We start from the raw sequence: 27,419 nt of genomic DNA, 5'->3' as shown, positions 1-27,419 counted from the left end.
GTGGGGTGCGTGGCTAACCGGCAGCGCCGAGCACCCGCTGTGGGGCAGGGGTCGGTGGGTGCGTCGGGCGGCAGCAGGGCCCCGAGGTGAGGAGGAGGCCCGGTAGGGAAGGGGCCTCCCGGTGGGCCCAGCCTCCTCTGCCTTCCCCCGCTCCTCTCGGGCTGAGGTCGGCGCTGAGGCTGGGAGGCTTGGGGCAGGCCCCGGGGCCGGCGGGGACAGGGACGAGAGGGGTTCCGCAGGTCCTGGAGGTGGGCGGTGCGCCCCGTCACTGCGCGGTTCCGGGCTACGCCGAAAATGTCAGGACTCTTACTGAGTTTTGCTTCTCAGTTAAAGGATGAAAGGTAGTAAGGAGCCATTTTTTGTGAAATTCATAAAGTCTTCTGGGAACTCAGAGTATTTTTTTAAAGCTCTTGAGGTAAGTAGGTTTGATCACCTTTCTCAGTGAGTTTGGTGAATTATTTAATTGAATTATTTCTGTGGTTGACTTAGGTGTAGCTTATATGTAAACATCTGGAAATGAAGCTATTTCTGTAATAGAGGTGTTCAGTGTTTAATAAAGTTTGTTGAACAAGAACAATTTTGTTGAAGAAATTACTTCTTGAACAAGAAATAATTTCAAAACTATTGACGTTCAGTGAAGTGATATGTAGCTTGGAAGGTCTGGATGGTGGTCACTCATGTAAACACTAAGCAGACTTAGGAAGGACACTGTGGATTGTTTTCCACCTTGAGAGGTTAGTGGCAGCCAAAGGCACTGTGTGAGAGGATCAGGTCCTGAAAGTTTGTATGACAAATGTATGAGGAAGTCTGAGTATTGTGAAGACTTCGGGGAATGATGGGGACACCCACGAGGTATTTTAGCCCTTTCTTCTGCCGATATACTCTGCATGGTAGCTTTGTTGTGAGCTGTTTCAAGTAGATGTACTTGTGTGGTTTTCCACAGGATTGGCTATTCATGATTCGTTAATTAAATAAATGTTGTTGTATGCACTGTTTACCTGCAGTCTATAAAAGAATTTCAGTCAGAAGAACATCTTCAGATCCTTGAAGAAGAAACAGCACTCAATATAAAAGAAAATGATAAATCGCTTTACATTTGTGATCCTTTTAGAGGCGTTGTTTTCAATCATCTCAAAAAGGTATGCTAACCATCAACTTCTAGCTTTATTCTTTCTTTTCTAGAACTACTCGTGTCCATACTTACACTTTGTATGTTCTCTCTTTTTGTACTGAACATAGCAGTATGAAGTGTTCACAATAAAATCTTTAAAATCCTGTATTTAGGGAGGATGACTAGCAAAGCATAAGGATTATTTTGAAGCACATGGGAAAATAGATAGTATGATCAGTTCCGATTCTGCTGGAGTTGCTAAGCTGGCTCTCACACTTTTTTACCTCCTGAGTAACATGATTTTGTTTGACCTGCAAGGAATTGTCCAGCAGACAAAGACAGGCTAGCTGGAATTCTCTGGCATGTTAGCTATAGCATCTGCTGCTTTTACTGAGGCCAGAAAACCTACAAGGATTGTACTGAAAATCTGCAGCTGAAAGTAAAAACAAAACTGTCAGCTACCTGTAGATGCTAGAGGATGGGGAGGACAGACCAAGGGCCCTGCCTTCCTCAGGATTCAGGGACAAGGAAAGCCTTCCTTATACCAGTGTACCTTCTGCTAATTCTCTTAGTTTTTTTTTTTTTCTGTTATTTTATTACAGCTTGGTTGTAGAATTGTTGGACCACAGGTAGTCCTGACCTGTATGCAGTCCCAGCGATGTGTCCCAAGAGCTGAGTATCCTGTGTACAATATGACCATGGCCGATGTAATAGTATCCTGTACCAGCCTTGAAAAAGATGTTAGGGTAATGCATTGTACAAAATGGATTGTTTAGCTGATTATCGTTGACATTTGCTTCAGATGGCTCATTATTAAGGCAGCAGTCATGCTATATATAAAGTCTAACTGTGCCTGTGTCTAGGTATATCTAGTCTTTCTATAGTTTTGTAGACTACGTATAGTTCATGCAGAGGGTTGTATGGAGAAAGAGGGAGTCTTATAAGTATGTGTAGTATATAAATGTGTATGTAATGGTGTATCTACGCATGCACATGTCTCTATTACATAAGCATATACATATATAATCGTATAAAATTTCAGCTGTATTACTATGGAAGTAAATGCATGTTTTAGGGATTTTTATTAACTGATTAGATGGATCACTTGCCTTGCTAGTTTGTCTGTGGCTCTAATGCTACAGACAACATGCTCTGTTTCTGTTTACTCAAAACTACATGGTAAAGATTTAATACCCAGTCGGCTACGGTTTAAATAGTTTATCTTAGAAGTTTACTTTTTATTTATTCTGATATCTCTTTCTAATTTATAGTAACTAAAATGTCAACCATCCGTAAAGTTTTACTCATACCGTATGATTCTAGTCTTTTTATTAAGGGTACATATTATGTTCAGCTTATCATAAATGGAAATTATATTTGATGGTTTTTATGGCTTCCATATATATCCATTTTGTATTTTTGAACAGTTTTTTAGGAGAAACCATGAACAATTGAAATCCTTTTGTTTTTAAGGTGAACGTGATGTAGGTTCTTTCTTTTTTCTTGGTAATTTTCTATAATTTTTTTTTTTTTCCCCACCCAGGAAGAAGTCCATAAGTATGTGCAGATGATGGGTGGACGTGTGTACAGAGACCTCAATGTGTCAGTAACTCACCTTATAGCTGGAGAAGTTGGCAGCAAGAAATACTTAGTAGCTGCTTCTCTGAAAAAGCCTATTTTGCTTCCCTCTTGGGTTAAGACACTGTGGGATAAGTCTCAGCAAAGGTATTAAAAAACCAAACCAACACTTGTTTTGTTTTGGGGACTGGTAATTCTTACAGTGGTACAGACAGCTCTCTTTTTCTGGTTGATTTTACTTGGAAGAAAAAAATGTTTTATTTCTTTTTTCTCTCTTTCCTTCCTTTAGCATAGTGAGATACACTGATGTTAACATGGAAGACTACGCTTGTCCTGTGTTCCTTGGCTGTACAATTTGCGTGACTGGCTTAAGTAGTTCAGACAGGAAAGAAGTCCAGCGCCTCACTGCTGAACATGGTGGGCAATACACGGGGCAGCTGAAGATGAATGAATGTACTCACCTCATAGTTCAAGACCCAAAAGGTAGAACTTAGAGTAAATCTAATTTTCACTTCTTGGGTTGAAGTAGTGTCAATATGCATACGCATAAGAGTTTGAACTGTCTCTGTGTTTGCTTCAGTGTTGCTCTTAGGGAGTTGTTTAGGGAATCACTGTTGATGGAAAGAGTGACAAAGGGCACCCTTACTTTGCTCTAAAGGCATGAGGAAGAGAACTAAAGAGGAAAAAAACTGGAGACCTAGATTGTATTTAAGGGAAGAAAAAGGGAGAATCCTAGAGGAATAGAAGAATAAAGAAAAAAACAAGTTTTTTGGGAGAGCTGGATAGGGATTAATTTATATGCTGATTGAAACTGGATTGTGGACTAATGTTTTTTAACGGATCTATGCTTTGTGCCTTCTGAACTCCCTACTAAGATAAAATGAAAGCTCCTTTTCTTTCCTCTGGGGAAGATGAAAGGATTGTAGCTGTACTGTGAGAAGAATGGGTAGGCTTTTCTTTTTTCCGCATTTCCCTACCTTTCCCTGTGGGGAAATATCCTGGGACTTTTTAAACTTTTTTTTTTTTTTCCTGTGCTTGAAAGCTTTAAAGCCTTTTTTTTTTTTTTTGGCTTTGGTGCCCTGTCGTGCTGTACCTGTGAGCTAGCCATCAGTGAGGTTTTTTGCTCTAACTTTATTTAGAGAATAAATAAGCAGCTTATCAGATGAATCCAGAATAACACAACTTACACATTGTAATCAGTTATTTGACTTTTTAGATTTTCTTAATGTCTGGCCATCTTTCAGCAATCACTGTTTGAAGCATTAGCCTTTTCTGTAACCTGTGATTTTTATTTTGTTTACATTTGAAAGGTCAGAAGTATGAATGTGCCAAAAAATGGAACGTGCACTGTGTGTCTGTGCAGTGGTTTTCTGACAGCATTGAGAAAGGCTTCTGTCAGGATGAGACAATATATAAAATAGAGTCTGGATCAAAACTGAGTAATGCACCCAGTACATCAACACCTACGAATCATGCCAGCAAGCCTGATAGTAAGTAACACCTTTTAAAATATATTAAAGTAAGGTAGGAAACATTTGTAGAAAGGAGGAAGAACTGTTTCAAATTAGTAAGCTGCTGCTTCCTTTTGCAATGCTAGTTTGACAGTTTGGGTTCTGATTCTGCTTATGCTTAAAACACAACAGATTACTTTTATACACATTGAACATTCCAACATGTGTACGGTTAAAATGTGAATAGTTGTTTAAAAAGTAAACTTGAATTAGGCCTATGATTCTCTGCTTAAGAATCAATGGTGTATATCTCTAAGTCCTAAAAAAGCATGACTGTTCATACATTTGTAGTTTAAAACAAGTGTCTGTTATGAATTTAATCTTACAGAAGTCTTAGGGGGGGAAAACAAATGCTGATTTTTAAATTTTTTAAATTTTTTTTTCCTATTTTTTTTCTTCATGTATTTGTTTTTACTTATTCCATGCTTTTAACAGAAGGAAAGTTAAAAGCATTTTGTAAACACACATGGTAGCATGAAAGACACAGCCAGCTTTAAATGTGTCTTTCCAAACACCTGTTACTGACTACTACTTCAGGAAATGACTGAACAGGAGCACTGGGTTAGCACTACCAACAGAGCACTGGGAATTCAAGTTAGGTATTATGGAAACTGCATGTAACCCTCTTAAATCACTGAGCTTCATGTTGATTTCTCTTTACTACAGAGAGGTCTGTCTATTTTTAAAAGCGTTTCTAATAGATGGCCACAAAACTGGAATAAAAGCTTTGAAAACAGGTCTTATTGGTTATCTCATAGATGACATCCATTTGGGAATAAGCAGAAGGTGCATAAGCACTCTTGCTAGTAAGACCATGCTCAATCTGTGCATAAATAAAACCCTTGGTTTAACCAAGGTTATACTTAACCTAGTATTTTTTATTCCTTAGACTTTACATTGTCTTCTAGCCCAACAAAATCATATGTGGCACTTTTGTATTTTGTTTAGTGAAGCAGCGGAGAGAGATGAGCCAAAACTAATGTATCTTTTTTTAATTTTGTTTTTATTTAAAGATCATACCCTTTCGGACGTCAGCCACATTTCCAATATCAATTTGAGTGGTGTTAATGAAACCGCATGTAGTTCTGCTATGAGCAGCAGACTGGATCCTCTTCCTGATGAGCTGGAAAACCTGGATATAAGTTCTTTTCAAGCCCCTGAAGATTTATTAGATGGGTGTCGAGTATGTTTAACAATGTATACTTTGAAATGTTCAGCTTACCCTGTGGAAGCAACTAGGTTAAAGCACTGGCAATTGCTGCTTGAGTAAATTGTTGTTTCCATGGTCAGTAGCAAATGCCAGATTTATTTTGTGTCCGCATGCTGTAGCTTGTGTGTGTGTCTACGTATGTATGTGTGTGTATAATTGTATTAAATACATGGTATAAATATAAAATCACATATTTATAGACACATATATTTAAATGCTATAGTGAATAGGTTCTAGGATTGTTGTGTGGTTTTGGACGGGTTTTTTTCTTTTTTTGTTTGTATGACTGGCTGGGGGTTCATTCCATTAGTAAATATTGAAGTTTTGCTAGATTAATTTGTAAAGGTAAATTAATCCAATTCTAAATGTTTAATTTCTTTGCTGCTTCTCAGAAGCTGCACCACTAGTTTCTGTGTTCTACAGCAGTCAAAACAAATTATACCAAAATATCCTACTTTATTTTTTTCTTCTTTTTTACTTTTTTTCTTTTTTTCTTTTTTTTTTCTTTTTTTAAAAGCCTTTTTTGTTGCTCTGTTCTCTTTTTAGATCTATCTGTGTGGCTTCAGTGGCAGGAAGTTGGACAAGATGAGAAGGCTTATTAATTGTGGCGGTGGTGTTCGATTTAATCAACTTAATGAAGATGTTACCCATGTCATTTTGGGGGAAAATAATGATGAGCTGAAACACTTTTTGGACAAGACAGCTCACAGGTTATGATAACTATATTGCTGAAGGTCTACTTCCACCTTGTTTTCTTTCTCCCGCCACCTTGTAAACAGGAAAACACATATTGATTTGAAAATCCTAAATAGTTCTTGACTTAAATGAGAAAACTTACAGCTAGTATTCATAAGTACATCCTCGTGTGCTCTTGAATACTGTAGTTCTTTGGGTGGCCATGAGTCACCTCAGTGAATAGGAAAACAAGCATTCTTATTAAAATAAGTATGAAATTCTCTGTTCTCAGACTGAAAGAATTAAAAAAAATCTTGATGTTTGTAAAGTGCCCAAAGCTTGCTGAGTATTGGAGTTGCAAACTTCAGGTGTGTGTATATACTAGCATTTGCGGAGTGGGAAAGAAGAATCACAGTTCTGAAACCTGCTGTAACTTGTTTGTATAACACTTTATTTTACAGGCCTCATGTAGTGACAGCAAAATGGTTGCTGGAGTCGTTTAGTAAAGGTTGTCTACATCCAGTGGAGCAATATATCCCTCTAAACTACCAGCTGTTAGAGAACCCAATTTTGGAGCAACCTGGAATGAAGTCAGTTCTTCCCAAAAATAACAGTCTCTTGAAGAGAGAAGCTGTGAATGTTACAAAGCACCAGAAAGCTGCTGAAGATGACTTCCTCTCTCTCTATGTAAATAATGATTCTACATTAGGTATGTTTTAGGCTCAGCACACCATAGAAAGTTTAACTGCTCATAATTAGCATTTGAGTTTTGCAGCATTTGCTTATTAAAAAGCTAGCCCCATCTAGTATGTTAACTTCTGTATTGTGGTTTGGAAATCAAATTTAAACAGGCCTATACAGAGCAGTTTTTAACTTAAATGTGCCTGAAAACAGCAGAATACTGCCATTTCTTCGTGAAACTCTTTTGAGTTGTCTTTGATGTTCTTGTCAAGCAATTACTAGGGTTTTTTTTCCTTTCAGATGAAGTTGAAAAACTAACATCCAGTACCTTCAATGATGTTACTCACTTGACTGTCCAAGGAGAGAATCAGTCTTCTGTCTGTAATGGTTCTTTGGGAGACTCTTCTGCATTGGTTGAAGGAGGCTTATTTGTCGGAAAGAGATTTCTTCTATTGGGTTTTGGTGACGAGGATGAGTCCTGTGTTGCAGATATTATAAAGGAGAATGCTGGGAAAATTCTGCCGCTGCAAAGCCGAATTATTGCAGACTATGCTGTGGTACCTTTATTGGGGTGCACGGTGAAGCCGACTGTTGGTGATGTTGTCACAAATACATGGCTGGTAAGGGAGTTACACTTTCAGTTCCGTGAGTAAACAGGTGTCTATATTAGAAATATGTCTTGTCAGAATGCAGAATTACTGGTGAGCTAAATATAAGAAAGATACTGAGAGGTTGGCCTCGTTTCATCTGAAATGTACTAAATTAAATCGTGCTCTAAAGCCTCTGCATCTGTAAGGTATCTTTTATCTGTTTAATTTTATTTTCTACAGGCTTGTTAAATAGGACTTCATTGTCATGACTCAAAGGCTTCTTATATGAGAGTCTAACAGCATTCTCTCTAAATAATGAATTGTAGAAGGAGCTAGTTGACTAATAATGATTTCATTTGATATCTTTGTACTTACTTTTTCTTGTTTCATGCTTTTTACAGCTTTTTCACTTGTGGTAGAACAGTAAGTCAGCTTTATAGCTCAGAGTCAAAAAATATTAACCATATTTGCCAAGAGCGGGCACATGATGTAGATTAACTCCTGTTAGTATTTTTCAGTACTAGGTGTGAAGTAAATCTATACAGACCCTCAGATCATGCCTTGAACTCCTTTAAGGTAGCTTTCAGGGTTGAAGAGTAGGAACTGAAAAATTCTGAGTAATGCCTCAGTATGTCAAACCTGACAAAATTAAAATGATCTAGAGAAGAGTTTGTCTGATTCAGTGGGAAATAATTTGTCTCAGATGTAATGATGGAAGCAGGATTGCTTGTTGTTGAGTCCATAAATGCTATCGTACAGTTGCTGAAATATTGCTGGGTTTGTTGCTATTTGGCTTGATTTGCATTGTTCTCTCTTTCACCTTCTTTAAGATAACGTGTGTGGAACAGCAGCTCCTTTTAGATCCCCAGTCCAATCCACTTTTCATACCAGTCCCAGTAATGGAAGGAGTTACCCCTCTGGAAGATTGTGTTCTTTCTTTTAGCCAGTTCACTGGTGCAGAGAGAGACTCCCTGGTTTATCTGGCAGGACTGCTAGGAGCAAGGTATGTCTCCTGTCACCGTTTCTTCTTGTTCTTAGACAGTCAGTGTGATGAAATCCATTATGCATTTAATTTCTTCTTTTACAGGAGTAACAAATATTAGAGTTAAAGCTCTTTTGGATTTTGTTCGTTTATAAAATCTAGTGCTGAAGCAATGAGATGTTACTATACAGTTCTTTTATTTTTCTCTCCTTCAGAGAAATTTAGTCAGTATTCACACAGGCTAATTTCTACCAGAATACTCTCAGTCTCATATTTCCCAATGACTGAGTCTCAGTAACTTTTTGCTCTGCTCTAGAACAGAGCAAAAAAAAAAAAAGTAAGTTTTTCAGATGTCAGGCCTTCTGAGTTGCTCTTCAGTTGTCCAGGAGTGGACCATTGTTCCTCTTCTTCAGTACTGTCTGGTTCAGCCTCATAACCAGTCATAGTGCACCATTTCTTAGGAGCTGGGATGGTGAGTTATTTACTCCCAGTTCATCAGGATCTTTGAAAAACATTAAGATAAACATGTTTAGTCATGAAGTGGCAAAATTGTATAGCTTAGAGTATCATTTGATCTGATTTGTAGCCTGTTTGAACTAAATTCTTTGCCGGTGAGTTCTCAGTCCTGCCATCTTCTTGGAAGATTTGGTCCTTGATGATAAGAGAAAAACTGTAATATAAAGAAAACTATTGTTCGTTTGGAAATCGTGCTCGTTGGCTCCAGAAAGGAATCCAGCCTGTCCCATTAATCTTGCAGAATAATGTTAGGCCCAGTGTATGATTTGGAAATGGGATATGTGATGGCTTCTGGAGTCTGAGAAATGTTATGTTTTCAAAACTGATAGAAGCAAAACATTAATGTTTAACTTTTTTTTTTTTCCTCATAGGTGTAGGTTAGGCTGTAAAGTGCAAAGTGGATGGCCTTAGATAATTTTACTGCTGCTTCTTCCGTTGCTTGAATGCATTTTGTAATAGTGTAAAAGTGCCCTAGATGAATTTTGTTTATGACTAAATGAATGTTTTATTAATCTAATTTTAGAGTCCAAGAATTCTTTGTGCGAAAAGCAAATGCAAAAAAGGGAATGTTTGCCAGTACCCATCTTGTGGTGAGAGAACCGTGTGGTTCCAAGTATGAAGCTGCGAAGAAGTGGAATTTGCCGGCAGTCACTGTAGCTTGGCTTTTGCAGTCTGCAAGGACAGGAAAGAGAGCAGATGAAAGCAAGTTCTTGGTTGAAAATGCAGAGGCTGAAGGTTGGTTATTAGCAAGTTAGGGAATATGATTGTGTCATTGTACTGTTCGTTCAGGATAAAGAGGGCAGGTATGATGAAATTTTTTTTCCTAACACCTTCGAAGTGTTAGAACTAAAGGATATTTTTTTAAGTATTTTTTCCATATTTTTTTTTCCCTGGTGTTGAGTTGTGATTATAGAAATGATACTGTGTGTTTTGCTGCAAGTCTCTTGGAGCTAGTAGAGTCTTGTGGTTATCAGTCAGTTGGAAATCAAGCTCCGTGTCTCAGCTTTGTCCTTTCTGACATACATACTGCTCTGTAGATTGCATGGAAATTGATGATAGATCCAGCTTAGAACTTCATACTTGTTGATCTGCAATGACATGATGCCCCTCTGTTCAGTCCTTCATGCCTACTTCATCTTCTGATGCTTCTGCTCCTTTTCCAGTTATTTCACACCTTTTATTTGGCAATATTTCTTCCATATTAAGATGCAGACTACAGTGATTTAATACTGAATGTTAGCAGACCTGTATTACCAGTGCCCTTGTGAATTAATTATATGGGTCACTAAGTCAGAGGACAAAAGGTATGTTGTTGGCATAGGCACGTCTTATCTGTAGATTACATTTTTAAGGAAAAGAAGTGGGAGGACAGGGGAAATGAGCAATAAAATCTAAAAGCAATTTTTGTACTAATCTTTTTGAGCTGTAAAGATGAGTCGTACTTATCTAGAAGCATTTATGGTGGATAAGCTTTAAAGGCTTATTCCTGGCTAAATCTTGGTCCTATTAATCCAAAGGCATAAGGGACTGGAAGTGTACATAGTGACCTAAAGAGGTGTGATTGAGAGTCATGAATATGAAAGAAATTTTACATTGTATGGAAAGTAAGGAGTCAGGGAGGAGGAGTTACCTTTAATGTTGAAAGGGAAGGATTTGTTGTGTGTGGATTTGTATTTTGATAGTTGTACGACATATGTGAGCTATACAGGTATGTGTGGAACTGCAAATACTGTGAGCAGGCCAGGGGTTTCTTGCTCTTTTTCAGACACTTTGGGTCAAGCTCAGTAACAGTGTAATTCAAACTAAGTAGTTAACTGGAAGAGACACTGAAGATAGTGGCTTTTAAAATATAATCATCAGTTTAGAGCATTTATTGGGGGGATAGGAATTATTTTTTTAGGGAAAGGAAGGTCAGATGAACTTTCAGTTGTGGTTTAAATAAAAGCGTACGTGAGATCTGTGTTCAAAAGAAAAATCAGATTGCTTGCTTATGTTTTCTTTTTTAAAGATAAGGAGAGTTCCATTACTCAGCTTAGCAAGACACCAGCAACTGTTAAATCTCCTGATTCAGAACCACCTACTTACCTCCTCGAAGCTGGAAAAAAAACGGCTGTGACCCCTCTTGATATCAACAGGTTCCAGAGTAAAGCTTTCCAAGCTGTAATCTCTCATCATACTGGGAAGAAGACAACCCCTCTTGCACAAGGGGGGCTGCCACAGAAAGAACCGTCTTTACATCTTGATACACCGTCAAAATTTCTTTCCAAAGACAAGTTGTTCAAGCCTTCTTTTGATGTAAAGGTGATCATCTTCGCAAATTTTTTAGTCTGTAGAGCCAGTAGCGTTAAAGATGCACATAAACTTAAATACAGCACAGAAACCTGTGCTTACTCCTTTTTATGCTGTTAACGTACAGACTTTCCATTTTGAATAAAGCCAGGAAAACTGGCTATGTTTCCTTATATATATTTCTAGTTAATGATCTGTGGACTAAATTTCTTGACTAGTAGATGCTATAATGTCCTTAAGAAAGCTTCTTTACACTTACTGCATCATATGCTCATGTGTTCTACACCTCACACAGTACACAGTTTGTGTTCTTTACATCTAAAGACTGAGAAATGTAACAAGAAGGCTTATAATTGCTCCAGATATTTGGGAACAAGCGTTTGCTTGTTTTTTGACGCAATGCTACTTTAATGAGATGTTTTCATGTAATAGCTTTGTAGCAATTACAAAATTGTTATTGCAAATTGAAAAATGCATTGGGGTTTTGGATTCATTGTCTCATTCTGAAGGCCACAAGAGGCTAGAAAAGCTATTAGTCTTAAAATAGAACAAAGAAACCCCTGACACTTAGGGAGTATCTGTGCTGGAATAGTTCTTGAATGACTCAAGTGTACTTCGGAAGGCTTCAGGTTTGTTTTTCATTTTCCAGGCCTTAACTGAAAGATGAATGCACTGAATTCCTGCAAAGGTTTGGGTTTTTTTGGGAGGTTATTTGTGGGTTGGTTGTTCTGTTGTGTTTTTTTTAATCCCTCTGCCCGCAATAGAACAAAACATGTATTACAAAACAGTGTTCTCTTTAATTACTTTTGCTTCATGAAGAGAAGGGTCTGGGGAGACCTTATAGTGGCCTTGCTCTACTTAAAGGAGGCCTACAGCAAAGGTGGGGAGGGACTTTTTATCAGGGAGTGTAGTGATAGGAGGATGGGTAACTGTTTTAAACTGAAAGAGGGTATATTTAGGTTAGATATTAGGAAGAAATTCTTTACTGTGAGGGTGGTGAGACACTGGAACAGGTTGCCCAGAGAAGTCATGGATGCCCCCTCTGTGGAGGTGTTCAAGGCCAGGTTGTACGGGGCTTTGAGCAACCTGGTCTAGCGGAAGGTGTCCCTGCCCATGGCAGGGAGGTTGGAACTAGGTGATCTTTAAGGTCCCTTCCAACCCAAACCATTCTGTGATTCAGTCGGTACTCTGCTTTTTCAAATCTAATAGTTCACCACTATGATAATTTTCAAAAGCAGGATATTCTAGACCAAAATTTCTTTTTTAAAAAAGGGCAGTAGGAAAGTTTGTGTTTTAAAGGTGCAGATAGAATCACATACTCATATGCAACTCTTGTTGGGGGGAGGTATTAGTAAATTGAAGTAATTGGTTGCGATTAAGAATACCTGGGTTTGGCCACTGGCTTCTCCACTGAGGTCAGTATTCATTGATGGCAGTGAAAGGAGAGATTGGTAATCTGTCTTCTTCCTGTTTTGCTTATGCAGAGTCTAAGATTGGGGTTGTCTTGCACTGCTTTTGTGCAGTGGTACTACAGTTGCACTTGCTAGCTGCTACTGTAGTACACTGTCCTGGTTTAGGAGTGTGAAATCTTATTACAGACTACATTTGTGAAACTTGTATTTGAGTGAGAATTTTGTAATGTGTTCGTGAAAGTCAGCCAGTTGCTTCTTTTTTGGTAGGATGCTCTGGCAGCTTTGGAAACTCCTGAAGGTCCTAATCAAAAAACCAGGAAACTGAGCACACCTCTCTCTGAAGTCATCGGCAGAAACTTGAAATTGGCACTGGCAAACAGCACAAGGCATAGGCATACAGTAGCTCTTACCGCCAGCCCTCAGTTGACCACTGCACAGCCAGAAGCGGTAGGAAATTTTGGTTTTATGTTTCTGGAGCATAGGCTTAATTAAGAAAATGCTGAATCTTTTGTGATTTAAGTTACAAAGGAGTTTCTGAATTGTGCTTTGTGATCTATTTGAGTAGCAATCCATATGATTATGCATTCTTCAATGATAGTTAAAGGAAGGTAAGATAGAAGAGTTTCCTCCTGGAAGGCAAAGAATTTTAAAACCTTTTTCTGCTGTCTGTACTACTATCTTGAATATGAAGCAGTTGCTAAGTAACATGGCATATAAATATGTACCAATTTAGACTTTGTAGTATTGGGATGAGAGGATTTCATCATACTTAAGAAATTCCCAGGCTCCAGATGAGCAGGATAAAATATTTTGTATTTGGTCTAAAGTTAGGAGTTCTTTTTAAATGCATGTGTCTTCTTTTCCTATCTTCCCCTGTAAGGTGCTGCTCTTCTGCTTACTAGGAGACACAAGATGTGATCAGTTGCTTACCCCCTTATAAAGACATGTTATGTTACCTTTTCTGGTAGTCATCTTGCCTCTTCAGTCTAATCTACCCTAGTGAGAGAAAACCGAAAAAGGAGTAGGAGGAAAGGGAGCATTTATGTATCGCTTGCCATGTTAGTACGCTGTTTACTGTAGAGGAGGGGCAAGAAAGCTAATGGCCTTCAGCAAGGGAAGGCTGTCACTTCTTACCTTGAAACTCCTTATTCTTACTTTTTTTTCACTCCTGTACAGTGAAATACTTCTATGACATCAGGTTTGAGAATTCCCTAATTTCAATGTTCAGGAAGTGCTCAGTCTGCCATGGAAGGAGCAGAATATGTTCCAGGGAGACTGGCTGAGAGGAATCTTTTGTCTTTGGATTCCTAGTGCATGGATTGATAATAGTGCTGGTTTTTGACCATGGAGTTTGGGAGCAGCAAAACCAGAGAAAATGTGTTTATCTTAGTTTTGTTGTTACCGTGTATTCTACTAGATGTTACACTAAATATTAAAGTATTTTTGTTATTGATACAGAAACCTTTCAAACATGACTTTCCTGTTTTTTCCCTGCTGCTTGAACAGGAAGAAGAGCCCAAGCCTCTAGCTGATGTTGTTATATGCGTTAGTAAAAAACTTAGTAAGAAGCAAAGTGAACTGAACGCAGTAGCAGCTTCTCTTGGGGCAGACTACAGGTATCAACTGATAAAAACAAGTTTTAAGCTTCTGCACTGATGTGACTTCTAATAAATATTAGTCTTGGCATTCTAATATGCTTTATCTACATGACCGTTTGCTATAGCTAAACATTAGATTTCACCATCTTAAACAATTTCTATTGCAAAATAAGGCCATCTTTCCTCACCGCATCTGCAGTCTCTGTGTTCTTGAGAAGTCTGTCTTGGAAAGACTATTTGTCCTGAAGTCTTCTCAAATTGCAGAATTTTTTTTTTTATTCTCTTCTTTTTTGAAGAAAGCTATGAAACATGTTTAGCTTTTGGGTAGTTTAAAATTTGCTTTATATTTTAGATTTTGAATCTGATCTGAATTTGTATGTGTTTCTCCCTGGCTCAAAACTAGTTATTTTACAGATTGTAAGCATGGCTAAGTTAGTGTGCTTAGAAAAGCTTAGGAAAAACAGGTTGTCGCAAAGAGAAACCACAAACTAATGTTTGTGATTTAAGACAGAATTCTGCTCCCATTAAATCTGATTTATATGTTTTGTTACTGACTTCTATAATAAGTGTTATCATTCATGGTGTGGAATGAGGAAGCTGCTCTTATGTTTGGTAGTAGCTTAGAAATGCTGAAGGTATTTGCATTAGATGATAGCACATACTGGTTTTTATCAGTTTAAATGTTAGAATCCTGCATTTTGTTTATTTTGAGCTTCAAGGATCAGTATTGCACTTGCAGCTCAATATGTCAACAAAAGAAAAAGCTCTCTCATCCTGGGTCACCCATTCTTTTCAGAAACTGATTTGAAACTCCATTTACTTAAATAAAAACAAAACAAAAAACCGAAAGCAAAACCCCTCCTCTTCCATATGTTTATCAGATTTAGTTTTGTTTACTTCAGGAATGCTTTCAAAAGACACAAAACTTGTTCTATCCTGAAACTGAATGCTGTCCTTTTTGATAAAGAAAATGAGCTCATTGCTTATTTAGGCATAACAAAATAGGCAAAACAATATTTTAACATGAACAAGGGATAGGAAAATTTCTGAGCTGGATTTCTGATACTTTGAGAGGAAATGATATCTTCAAGTTGTATTTCGTTTTCTTTTCTAGATGGTGCTTTGATGAAACAGTAACACACTTCATCTACAAGGGAGGACAAAATGACAACAATAAGGAGTACAAATCCGTTAAAGAACGGGGTATACATATTGTTTCAGAACACTGGCTTTTAGAGGTATGGAGCTTGCTTTGTTCCCTTGTTAAAAGTGAAGGGAAATGGAGGCTTAAAACCAGTTATATGGCAGTTGATCTTCGGTTTGCGTTTATACTGAACATGTATAGGAAATGATGTTTTGCATACTGCTTTGAATTTTTAAAGTGAGCGATCAGTTTTCACTGGTGTACTTTTTACCTTGTTCTCCATGAGGAGAAAAGAAATTATCTTCCATTGAACATTTCTGCTACATGTTTCTCGGAATGAGAGACATGTTTTTCTCTTGCGTAAAGTACTTCTTTTGGTGGTGTTTTTATTATAGTTTTCCAAAGTTTAGATGTGGAATTTCTTTTCTCTCAATCAGTTTCTCATCTTTCTTATGTTAACTGATGTTATTACAGAGTGCCCAAGAATATAAACGGCTTCCTGAATCTCTCTTTCCTCACACTTACAATCCCAAAATGAGCCTGGACATCAGTGCAGTGCAAGATGTCAGGCTCTCCTTCTCCAGTAAACTTCCATCAACTGGAAAACCAGCAGAGGAAAAGGAGGTATAATGTGTGATTTCAATTCATGGTCTATGAAGCGATTTGGATTCAGTTAATTTCATTGTTATATTAACATAAATAATGTTGATGCTTATTCAGTGATGCCCAGAATCGGGTTTAGCTAGTAATTAATAGTAGCTATCGCAGATGTTCCTTAAGGTTTTTCTGCATTTGTAATATTCTTCTTCTAGGGCAATGGAGGGAAACACAGGCATTCAGGATTAGAAGTGCTTTCCAAATTTGAAATTACGTAGGTCCAGCCTTTGCCTTCTGTTGTAGGTAACGAGGTGAAAGGTGTGAACTTACTTAGTAGACGTTTAGACTGCAGAATAGGTGTTGTCATTGATGCTACTGTTCACTGTTTTATTGTCATTGTGGTAGCAGAAAGGTTAGATTACTTTCAGGCAAGATTAGTAATCTTCAGAATCTACACAAGTGTTGAACATGGGTAAAAAGCAAAAATTTTGGTGTTTGAGAATTCTACTTGTCTTCATTGTTTTTAGATTATTCCAGTAGACGAAGATGATGCTGAAGATGATGTAACTACTGAGCAAATAAAGGAAACGGTCACTACAGGGGAAGAACAAATTATAACAAGTGAAGCCAAAGGAGGTAAGTGTAAATCACTGTTTTCAAAATAGTTGTGGAACATCAAACTATCAATATAAGCCTTTTACAGTTTCAGGTGCTGAATGTTAAGATCTGGAAGCTTTAGGTACAATATTTATATACCAGTCAAGTACAGCTAGCTCTTATCGTTGCTGGATGAGAGGGAAGGATTTTGCTCTCTGTTGTGAAGACTGTGACAGCCCAGAAGAAAATCATGATTATCCTTTGCAAATTATTTAATTGCTGTTTCTAATTGGTTTTTAAAACACTGAAGTTTGTCTTTAACATGACAAATCACTGTTTTAGAGTGTACCTTTTTTGTTATGTAAATAAATGTGTTATGGGAGAATTGTGGATATAAGTTAGATCATGTGAGCAAATTCAGAAGTGAGCCAAATGGATATTTTTGCTTGTGTCTAGGAATAGGTGTCTTAGGGCATACGTACGTAATTTCCCCAGGTAGTTTTCTTCCCCAGATAATTTATTATCCTCCCCACCCCACCCCACCCCCCTTAACATATTTCTTTATCCCTAGGGAGGAGGAGGGGGGGAGAAGTTGACTGGAATTTCAGTTACTTTTCACTTATTACAACATAACAGTCTTGATCTTGTGAGTTTTGTTTCTTCTCTTAAGTTTTAACCCAAGCGCTAGAAATGAGGGAGAACTTCCAACGGCAGCTGCAGGAGATCATGTCTGCCACATCGCTCGTGAAACCACAAGGGCAAAGAGGGTCCCTTTCAAGGAACAGTTTTGATGGTTCTCCAGCCACTCCTGATAGCACACGGTCTGTGCGAAATGGCCGCAGTAGGGTCTTGGAAGCTCTAAGGTATTGATTTGTGTTTCAAAGTATCTTATTCTGGCCTCCCTGTGCATACATAGACAGTCATTGAAACATGAATAGGTCTCCAGGGTTTTCAGATATATCGTCTTTCTCTACTGATGTACTTAAGTTGATTCTTTTGCAATTCAGAATCTTTAACTAGAGATAACTAGAGACTAACAGAATGTTATCTTAATCTATACTGGATATCTTTTTGTTTTTCAAAAAATCACAGAAAAGTATGATTGCTTTCTAGTTTTGAATTGAATTATGCCAACTGATTTTTTTTCTGTTCAGATTAGCTAGGATTCTTACAGATTTTGAAGAAAACAGTGCTGCATTATTTCTGTACATAGGTCATATACAAGTAGTAGGTATTCCTGCAAAGCACCTCTGTGACTGTTTCTCCTTTTTCTTTTCTCTGTAAACAGAGAATAGGATTTGAGCTCTAACAATGCTGAGCTACAGTGAGAAAGTAATGGAAACCTTCTAAAATTATTCCTTTAGCTTGGTGTTTATTTGCAAATTAAGAGATTCAGTAAAGAGTGGAGTACACTGATTTTTTTGAATAATTTATGACACATAATAAAAACATGTCCTACTGATATTTTAGCTGCCTTTTTTTCAGCCATGCTGATGCTTAGGTCCACAAAGTCAGGCTGCCAGAGTTGCTTTTATACTGAAATTTTCCCCTTTCCTAGCAATGCTTTCTAATAATGAGGTCCCTTGGATGCTAGAGTTGATGTGATTGTTAACACATTGCCTTCTAGTATGGTAGTCTTCTCTAAAACAAATGAACATTTAAGGTATCTCTGCTTTTTTCCTTAGGCAATCCCGTCAGGCACTCACAGATATAAACACAGAGCCATCCCAGAGTGAGCAGATCATCTGGGATGACCCTACTGCGAGGGAGGAGAGAGCAAGACTTGTCAGCAACTTTCAGTGGCCTAATAGTCCTTCGCAGTACACTGAGCAAGGTCAGAGTAACATCAATAAGAACATGGATGAGTCTGCCTTCAAAGGATCTTTAGCTGATGCAGAGATTGCTGGTATAGGTAAAATCAGAAATACAATATCCTTGTTCTTTGCTACAGCATCCATTTGATCTTTAGTACTTTTATAATACCATAGTGTTTGAATTCTCCTTAAAAAAAAAAAAAAAAAAAAGAAGCATTGTTGGCGTGTCTTGAATGCCAAAAAAAAATTTTACATCTTTGAGCTCCTTTATATGTTGCTGTTTTTTAGAGAAGCTTTCCTATTCATTTGCCATTTGTGGTCAAACACCAAGGCAGCACCTGTCTTAAAAATAGTCTGCATCAACTTCAGGAAATCTTCCAAATTTTTATTTGGAACCACAGCTGGTTTCCAGGGAACAATTCAGGCAGGTGTAGTGGAATTCAAATGGGAATACCAGTAGCAGAATCTTTTTAATTATAGTGGAAATATTCATAGGTGAAGAATGGAGATATAGTAAGAAGATACTCATGAGCCTGATAGAGAGATGTGTCAGAGCTACCAATGAACATGCTTGGGTCAGGATTCAGTGAAGATACTGTATTTATCTTCCCTGTTCTTTTTGAAGTCTTCAGTCTACTGCTAGGACTATGGAAGCAACATAATTAGGTTTTTTCATCTGTTTTTGCTTTCTTCCCATTCCTGTCACCTGAGAGACAGCAGAATCCTTTATTTATCTCTCCCCACTGCCTCCCTCCTGCCCCCAACTCCTTCCCTCAATCTGCTTACTGGGTTTCTGTTTGTGGCAACAGTCTTCCTGAAAACGGACCCTGTCCTAGGGAAACCTGAAGAAAATTAGCTAAATGCATTCAATTGATTTTTGTTTCAACTGAATCAGTGTGATTTAGCCAAAGAAATTAGGCCATTTTGAGGTTTTTCTTTTTTTCTGCAATATTGCAACTGGTAGTTTGTGGTATAAGAAAGAGCATCTTTAAGAAAGGCAATGGTGAAATATAACTGTGCATGTTGTAGCAGCAGTTGTGTTTGGTCCTTTTAGGATAGCTACTTTTTTTTCTTTTCTTCTTTTCTTTTTTTTTTTTTAAATTTATCCATAATTATATTCAGCCAAACACAAGTCATGCAACAACGTTTTACTTTCACAGCTGTTCCTGAGGCTGGGGATGGAGATTTGATTGAAGGTCTAAAAAGTCCTGTCTGTAGAGATCCTGAAACACCAATTAAAGATCACTTGATCCCCACTCCACAGGCCCCCAGCATTGCTTTCCCACTGGCTAACCCTCCTGTGGCACCACAGCCCAAAGAAAAGGTTTGTCATATGAAGAAATGTTTGTGATGATTTGTGTTCTGAGAGACGTAGTGACACTTCAAGAACTTTTGAACTTGACAGTAAATATAAAATAGGTGAATATCTGCATTTAAAATCTTGAAGTGGGTTACTTCTGTGCAGTTCTATTTATTTTTCCTCCTTTCTTCGAGATTTTGAAGAAATGTTTGTTCAAATAAATAAAGCTTGTTTGTTCAAACAAATAAAGCTTTCTGTTCTGTTAGTTCCTGCTGGAATGCTGAGGTGGGTTTTGGAGTGGAGAGTTACTACGTGTATTACTTGGAACTCCTCCAGCCATATTGGGATCATGGAAAAAAGTTTAGACTTCTGTTTCCTTGGTGGTATCTGGAATTTATTTTTAGGTACAAACTGAAAATTATTTTTCTGCCAAAAACCTGGTTTAAAATTCTGCTATTTTATAGTGAACTTGGAAGGAGCTAGGAAAATGATCCTAGTCTTTTGCCCACAGCGTGTTGCTTGATGCTCAAACTTTCAGCAGCTATGTGTCTTCAGAGGTATTATGTGCCATGTTAGTAAACAGGCTGTGGTGGAGATGCATAAAGGCCCTCAAAGTTATAGAAAGTCTGAATGAATGAGGCAGTGTGATGGATGGATGATGATTTCTTCATGTGTTCAGCTTGGCATTCAGTGGATGTGAATGAAGGATTAGTTCTTATGACAGATTGGTTCAGTTGTGCTCTCAAGAAAGGGGGAACCAAGAGGATGTTAAGCAGGAGCCTAATGTTGATTTGATAAGATCCAAGCTTTTGTCAAGTGATGGACAGGTTTAGTTCTGCTTTTCCTGGCTAAAAGAAAACTTTAATATAAAAATAACTCAGAATGTTTGGCAGAGAAATAGTCAGCTGTCAACCTAATCTTTCTGTCATATTTTCAAAATCTGTTACTGTATTTCCAGGCTGTTACAGAAGATGAGAAGGCTGATGAAGAACCAGAAAAACACCGTAAATTTCAGCTGTCTTCTCTTAATCCTCAAGAAAGATTTGATTACTGCCATCTGATTGAGGAATTAGGTACCAGATATTTGTAAAATGCAAAGAATAGTATGTGTCTGTAAGCTGGTCAGCTGTGGCTCGTTGGGGAAAAGAAAGGGCTTCTGTTAATGACTCATCAGATTCGAGGTCTCAAATTTATGGCTTTCTGTGCTTGTGAGTGATTCTTTGAATATATTATTATTATGTGAGTGATCAGCTTTGCCATAACACAGCAATGGTTTTGTCTTCTGGCAGTTTCTTTTAGCTGTCTCCACAACAGCCTCATTCTTTACTGTTGGGAGTGCCCAGGACTGCCATCCTCTGGTGTCTCTCTCATTCCTGTTTGCGTTACAGTGGCACTTTTATTTTTATCAGAGCCAGTCTTTCCTGACTGCTCCTCCCTTCTTGCCAGCTTCTGCCTGTGTCACTTCAATGATAATATTTTCAATATAAATTTGAGTTAAGTGTATTTTTATCTGAATTCAAGTAATTCTCACTTCGAGAATTGATCCTTTCTGTGGTACAGCATGACCCTTAAATGTTTTTAATCAAATTCATTCCTTGCTTCCAAGGTGGCATAGTACTTGAGAAACAGTGCTTTGATCCAAGCTGCACACACATTGTTGTGGGACATCCTCTTCGAAATGAAAAATTCTTGGCTTCGATGGCAGCTGGAAAGTGGGTGCTTCATCGTTCCTACCTGGAGGCGTGTAGAGGAGCTGGCTGCTTTGTTCAGGCATGTGACCTCATTATTGAGAAATTAGTATGTTGCAACTTTTCTCATTTCTTTTTATTTTACACTAATATGCACTAATAGGAAAGGACTTAACCTCTCAAAAGCAATTAGCAATTTGGGGTGCCTGAGCCTTGGGAGTTTTAGAGGATCCAAAGTCTGAGAAATTTTTGGCAAACCTTTTCCTGAAAACTAGTCCTGGACCAAACTCCTGGTATAGAACAAATAAAATACCTATAATTTTATAGTTGCTTCTGAAAATTAAAGCTTGAGTACCTTCTGGTAGATTCTCATTGGTATCAGCTAAATTTGTGGATCTTGTTACACCAGGAATTAAATCCTGATCCTTTCAATAAATGGACATAATAGTTTTAAGTGATCCAACTCTGTAACCACATACATAAACATTTTTGAACACACTCTTCCATCGCTTCCCCTCGCTAACCATTATTTCACAATTCTCCTGGGTCTGGCAGTTCTTTTAGATTGACCATGCTAACTTCAAAATAATGCCTGTAGACTGGTTCCTATCTTTATGTATCAAAACCAACTTTCATTGTTTTGGAAGACACTGCAGAAATGTAGAGTCGATAGTGTCCAGAGTAGGGAGTTGCTTTGCCCTGCTGTTGAATTCCATTGCAAGAGGAATCTGATTGGCTACAATGTGACTTGATGTCACAGAAAACATGAATTGATTTAGACACCTATGTGCAATTAAGAGCCATATCTCTAATTTTAACTAGAGCTGTTTTGGCCAGATAAAATCGGTATATAAACCTAGAGTGAGTTGGGATTTATTCTGGGGTTTTTTTGGTTTTTCATTTTGGTGTGGTTTTTTAATTTATTTTTCTGCTGGTAAAGTTGTCAGGACTGCTTTGTAATTCAAGCTTATGATTGTTCTAGGAAGAAGATTACGAGTGGGGAAGTCATTCCATACTGAATGTCTTGCCTGGAATCAATGTAAACCAGAAGAAACTAGCACTCGCAGCCATGAGGTGGAGGAAAAAAATTCATAAAGGGAGGCAAGAAACTGGTATTGTTGAGGTATTTAGATACTCATGTAAATTGTACAGCGTGGGTGGGCAGGACAGGGATTGTCACCAAGAAACTCAGAAACGTAACTGACAGGGAAAGGTAATCTGCCTTGTTGTTGAGAACAAAATGGCTTAGCTGGATATATTCTAGTTAAGTAATTTTGTTTTAAAAAAACTTTTAGTGCTGGCGTATTAAAAGTCTTTAATGTCCTCCTGAACCACTGTTCATTTTTTTGCAAAGCTGGAATGAGGCTGCTTGCGTATGTAAATGTGCCTGGGCCATGAAGGTGATGTTTACAATTCGGATCTCTGATTGGGGAGCTAACCTAACTCAGCTTTCCTAGGAAACGACAACTGGTACTGGCAGTAACAGTTACAAATCCTGTGCTGTGCCATATAGGTAGATACAGCTCTCTGGACAGCGTTTTTATAGCTCTAGCAGAGAGCATACTGTTGTGCTTCAAACATGGCACCAGTTTGCACCCTTCCTAAAGCATCTTCCGTGATTTTTACAGTACAAGTCCCGTAAGTCCTTCAGTGAGATTTTTGAAAGTGGGAATTGGGCTCCCCGAAGCCTTTTAACTCCTCTCTCAAATCAGGCATTGCAGTTTTCGTTGAAAAGTAGAAATACTGCTGATGTCTCAGTCGCATCAGGATAAATCTTGACTTGCATGTACTTTACAATAGCCTTTTTAAATGAATGCTTGTAACAAATCCTCTGTACCCCTTGCCTACTTGGAAACCAGAGTGAGTGCTTGGAGGAGGCAACCAGTTGGCTCTAGGTGCTGTTACTGTAACTGAGTAGATAATGTAGTGCATGGGGTGGGGGGAGAAAATGTTGTTTCCAAGTAACTGGTTTTCTTAAGATGTGTTTCTGTAAATGAGTGTCTGGTGTTCTGGAAAAAATACTCATTGCCAAGGGTCTTTTTATAGATCAGTTTGCCCTTCTTGCTATGCAGGTGATAGGGCTTGGTGGCAAGGTGCCTGACTATGGTGTTGACCCAATAGTTGCATGTTCTGTGGGGTTTTTTCTGCCGTTTACACTTAAAGACAAAACTAGGTGATAGCAAATCTTCATCTGAAGGATATTCATGAAAGTGGCGAATTATAGATCTATTAAGTTTTTGTACTTTTTTAGTAACAATGTACTTTTGACTAAATAGAGTTTTTTATCTAGGGAGCTTTCAGTGGCTGGAAAGTGATCCTCAATGTTGATCAAACCAAGGAAGCGGGGTTCAGGCGCCTTCTTCAGTCAGGAGGAGCAAAAGTATGTAGTTTTTTGGAAAAAAAAAATTAAATACACATATGTTTCTATTTATTATTTTTTTTCTTTCTGTTAAACTCTGCGTTGGGCATTTTCCATGTGAGTAAAAGGTCTTAACCAACAAAATTGCTTACACAGGATAGCTAAGACATGGTGAAAGGGTGGTAGGAGAAAGCTATGTCATCTTCATTTTGCATGTTGGTCAGGCAGGGCAGCTTGTCTGAGGTCACACAAGTCAGCAGTGCTCAGTGCTGGTGGGAACTGAGGATAGCATTTCTGTGCCCTACTCTGATGAGAAGGATCACCCTTCTTGAACGGTACGTGGTGGTACAGAATGCAGCTGTAAATGGTATTTTATTTCCCATTGGTTTGCTAGTTAATTTAATGAGTGAAATTATAGGTTCTGAACTGTATTTTGTCTTGGGGAAGAAACACAAAAATAAACTCATTTTTGTCTGTCATGTTTTAATCTGTAGGTGTTTTCTGGTCATTCTGTGTCTCTCTTTAAAGAAGCAACTCATCTCTTTGCTGACTTCAGTAAGCTGAAGCCGGACGACACCAGGGTTAATGTAGCAGAGGCGGCAGCCCAGGGAGTGAACTGCCTGAAACCAGAGTACATTGCTGATTACCTCATCCAGGTGTGCATGCCTGAGGGTGCTCTCAGGGGTGCTCTTCACCTACCCCACAGGTGGATGGGGCACCTGAAGCCTCTGAAAGGGACTGCTGCTCTACCTGTCATGTGCCTCCTTTGCCAGGAATTGTGGCCACAAGTGCTTGTGCTCAGTATTTCAATCCGTGCCCCCAAATTTTAATTGCTATAACATGACTTGTTCTAGTGCTGGCAGTGGGATCTGTTGCAGGGTAGGGAGCTTGCAAAAGTAGGTGTGCAGTGTTCATTTTGTTATTTTCAATTTTAGAAAATTAATGAGCTGTTTTTCTTCTCAGAAGCTTCTTGAGCTAAACCACTTTTTTTTTTTTTTTCTTTCTTTTTTTCCTTCCTCTATTGAAGGATCCACCTCCCCCCATGGAGTCTTACTGCCTGCCGGAAGCTGAATCTTACCTTCAGAATAACACAGGACTTGGAACTGGAGTATCCCAGAAGAGAAAAGCACTGGGAGAAATGAGCAGAGTCAAGCGATCCAGAATACACTGAGCAAATTCCGTGTTTTAAATTTGTACATTTTAAAATTCATATTTATATTTTTGTAATTCTCACCACAAAAATTAAAAACTTTGTGTTTCACTTCTAATTTGTCCTGAGATTAAAATAACTTTACAGTAATACTCATGGGAAAGATTGCTTTGGTTACCAGTAGCATCTAAAAATGTGGCAAGAATTCATCCAAACAATATCTTGTCTCCAAAATGTCGTAACTGTCCCACTAATGTATAATAATAGTTAAGAAATACTTTGTGAGATGCTTATCACATCTTTTATCTGTGTGTTGTGAGGAAAATACCAGCTGATAAGAATTCTGTTCCATTTCCCCACAGTAATGGACTTAGGTTTTACATGAATTTTTCCTCTTTTTGTATTTTCTGCTGGAGGGGAAAAGGGAAACTGGACAAAAAGAACTGGCTTGTACATTTTTGTACTAATAGAGGGTGTAATAAATTATTTCTATAAAACAGAGGCGCTGTTGAGGTGCTGCCATTCTGAGTGCTAATGAATTTGTTTAGCAAACTTAGAACCAACTTTGTTGGACGAGAAGTTTGTCTGACCATGCTCCCTGTTTGAGTCTGTGACAGGAACCAGAGGCAGAACAAAGACATTAGTTTCCGGCAGCTGGAAATGTTCTTAGTTGGACAACCACAATATTTGACAAACTGTTTGACCTTTTAGTAACTATAGGGTCTGGGTCTCCATTTACTAAACTTACTGTATGTGAGTTGCACTGTGTTAGTCTGGGTGAAAGTGTTTGTGCTTATAAAATCTGAAAAGCTGTATTTAAGCAGCTAGAATTGCTGCAGCCTGTTTGAACAGAAAAGCACAACATCCAGTTGCACAGGACCAGTGGAGTTTTCTGGGGAAATATATGTAACATCTATAAAGTCTCTATAATGTATCTCTTTATTGTTTTGAAGAGGGGGTATATTCTACTTTTATTTTCTAGCTGCTGAATACTCTGTTTTATAGAAAGTCTTTGCATCAGTATCAGTTGTAGATACAAGAAAGGAAGAGGCACGAGCATCTAAGACTGATGCAATCTGGAGAATCTTGCTCTAGGCTGGGGAGAACTAAGCCCTTGCTGCTGGGGGGAAGGACAAGGGCCCTGAGCTGTGGGAGTCTCCAGGTGAGAGAGAGTAGGAAGAGAGCTTGCCTTTATGTGTAAGGCTGTGCTTTGTGCTTCTGCTTCCTACTTCAGTGCAGTGGATGTTTTGTCAGTGAGCTCAGCAACACGCTGTGGAGATGACCTGAAGGAATTGTCAGGAAGGACTGGGAGATGCCAATGTGAGGGATTTGATTCTTTTTAGAAAGTAAAATCTGTGCCCTTAACAGTGGGGGCTTAGGCTGTAGCAAGATTGCTATGTTGAGTTGCAGCAACTACAGTCTTATCACCTGCTTTGCTTTTCTTGAGCTTAACAGCTTGATGCTTTTTTTGCTATTTGTGGATGTCAAACACCTCCAACTTGCTCCAGTTCCACATACTGAAAATAACGCTGCTGTTAATGCCTTAAATCGCATTCTAAATTAACTTTGCATTTCACTGGCAAGTCTCTGTTCCACCTCCAAAACGCTGCTTTGCATTGCAGGCATTTTATATAGGTGTGGATATTAGTAGGTGAGACACAAGGGTCCTGTGACTTTATTTTTTTCTTCTTCACAGTCCTCAGCAGCAGCTGCTGTGGAAGGGTAGTGCTGCTATTCTCACTTTACAGATAAGAAACCACTCCCTGACCCACTTAGCTAAGCTTTAAAGACATCTTGGAGACACATGTTCCTGCAGCTGCTGCAAATCCTGGGGGCAGGGCAGAAGGGGAGCAGCTAAAATCACACACACCACCCCCCCATTGGAACCAGCAACGTGGGATCTGAGCATTACCTGTTCTCCAGCTCAGCTTGCCCGTATGTATATTCCACAAACAGGCCACAGCATGGACGTGGGCTGTAAGCCAGGGGGACGGCAGGCACTAAGCAGCCACGGTGAAGGAAGGAGGACAGTGAGGGAGTGCTGGGGGGGACAGGCAGAAGGCAGCTGTTAGAGCCAGAGCCAGCCCCTCTAGAACAACGCCCAGACACCCAGCAGGCTGCTGTCTGTCACACTGACTGCTGGGATTGCCGAGTCGCTGAAGAGAGGGGTGAACACAACAAAAGCCAGACAAACTTGGAGGTATAAATTCAGTTGGTGCTGTTAAGATAAATTTATTTTCTTCAGCTTTCTTCACAGGAAACATCACCAAAGTGCTTTACAGAGTTTGATACCATTATTCTAACATGGGACAAAAGGACAACAACAGGTATGTGCACTGCACAGTTAGAAGTTGTCATATGCAGAAGCCATGATAGGTAAATGAGGGTAAAAAAATCTACTCACAAAAAATATATATATATCATTCAGGTTTTGAACTTAAATTATTACTATAAACATTAATTATATAAATATACAGGCACCATTAGGTTCCTGTGTTAACTGTAGGGGCCACACAGGGATTCTCGGAAATAGATCATATTGTATTCTACTTTGTTGAAACAGTTCCTGCTGTGCTCAGTGGGCTCCCAGCCAACCAGTATCATACTTTCTTTTGCA

At 38.6% G+C, this 27,419-nt stretch overlaps 1 protein-coding gene across 1 annotated transcript; it reads left to right on the top strand.

The window, feature by feature from the left end:
• Positions 1-249: 249 nt before the first annotated feature.
• Positions 250-24,913, top strand: TOPBP1 (DNA topoisomerase II binding protein 1). The gene is made up of 27 exons (XM_009815488.2): positions 250-415; positions 1,005-1,139; positions 1,714-1,857; positions 2,655-2,836; positions 2,979-3,172; positions 4,000-4,179; positions 5,214-5,383; positions 5,957-6,120; positions 6,547-6,794; positions 7,073-7,386; positions 8,187-8,359; positions 9,378-9,589; positions 10,863-11,155; positions 12,823-13,002; positions 14,062-14,171; positions 15,268-15,391; positions 15,772-15,921; positions 16,422-16,530; positions 17,162-17,354; positions 18,177-18,403; positions 19,466-19,629; positions 20,564-20,678; positions 21,212-21,375; positions 22,276-22,416; positions 23,584-23,673; positions 24,147-24,308; positions 24,680-24,913. Exons 1-27 carry the CDS (start codon positions 335-337, stop codon positions 24,821-24,823), a joined length of 4,563 nt encoding a protein of 1,520 aa, XP_009813790.2. The 5' UTR covers positions 250-334; the 3' UTR covers positions 24,824-24,913.
• The last annotated feature ends 2,506 nt before the right edge of the window (positions 24,914-27,419 follow it).

This window comes from Gavia stellata, chromosome 6, assembly GCF_030936135.1.
Source record: "Gavia stellata isolate bGavSte3 chromosome 6, bGavSte3.hap2, whole genome shotgun sequence".
Taxonomy (NCBI): domain Eukaryota; kingdom Metazoa; phylum Chordata; class Aves; order Gaviiformes; family Gaviidae; genus Gavia; species Gavia stellata.
The sequence above is the reverse complement of the archived record's forward strand: the minus strand, read 5'-3'. Positions and strand labels throughout refer to the sequence as shown.

Bases quoted from the DNA above. Each gene is read 5' to 3' on its own strand.
- TOPBP1 (XM_009815488.2), top strand. From the start codon at position 335: ATGAAAGGTAGTAAGGAGCCATTTTTTGTGAAATTCATAAAGTCTTCT. The intron at 416-1,004 runs GTAAGTAGGTTT...GTTTACCTGCAG, and splicing joins ATTTTTTTAAAGCTCTTGAG to TCTATAAAAGAATTTCAGTC. The intron at 1,858-2,654 runs GTAATGCATTGT...TTCCCCACCCAG, and splicing joins GCCTTGAAAAAGATGTTAGG to GAAGAAGTCCATAAGTATGT.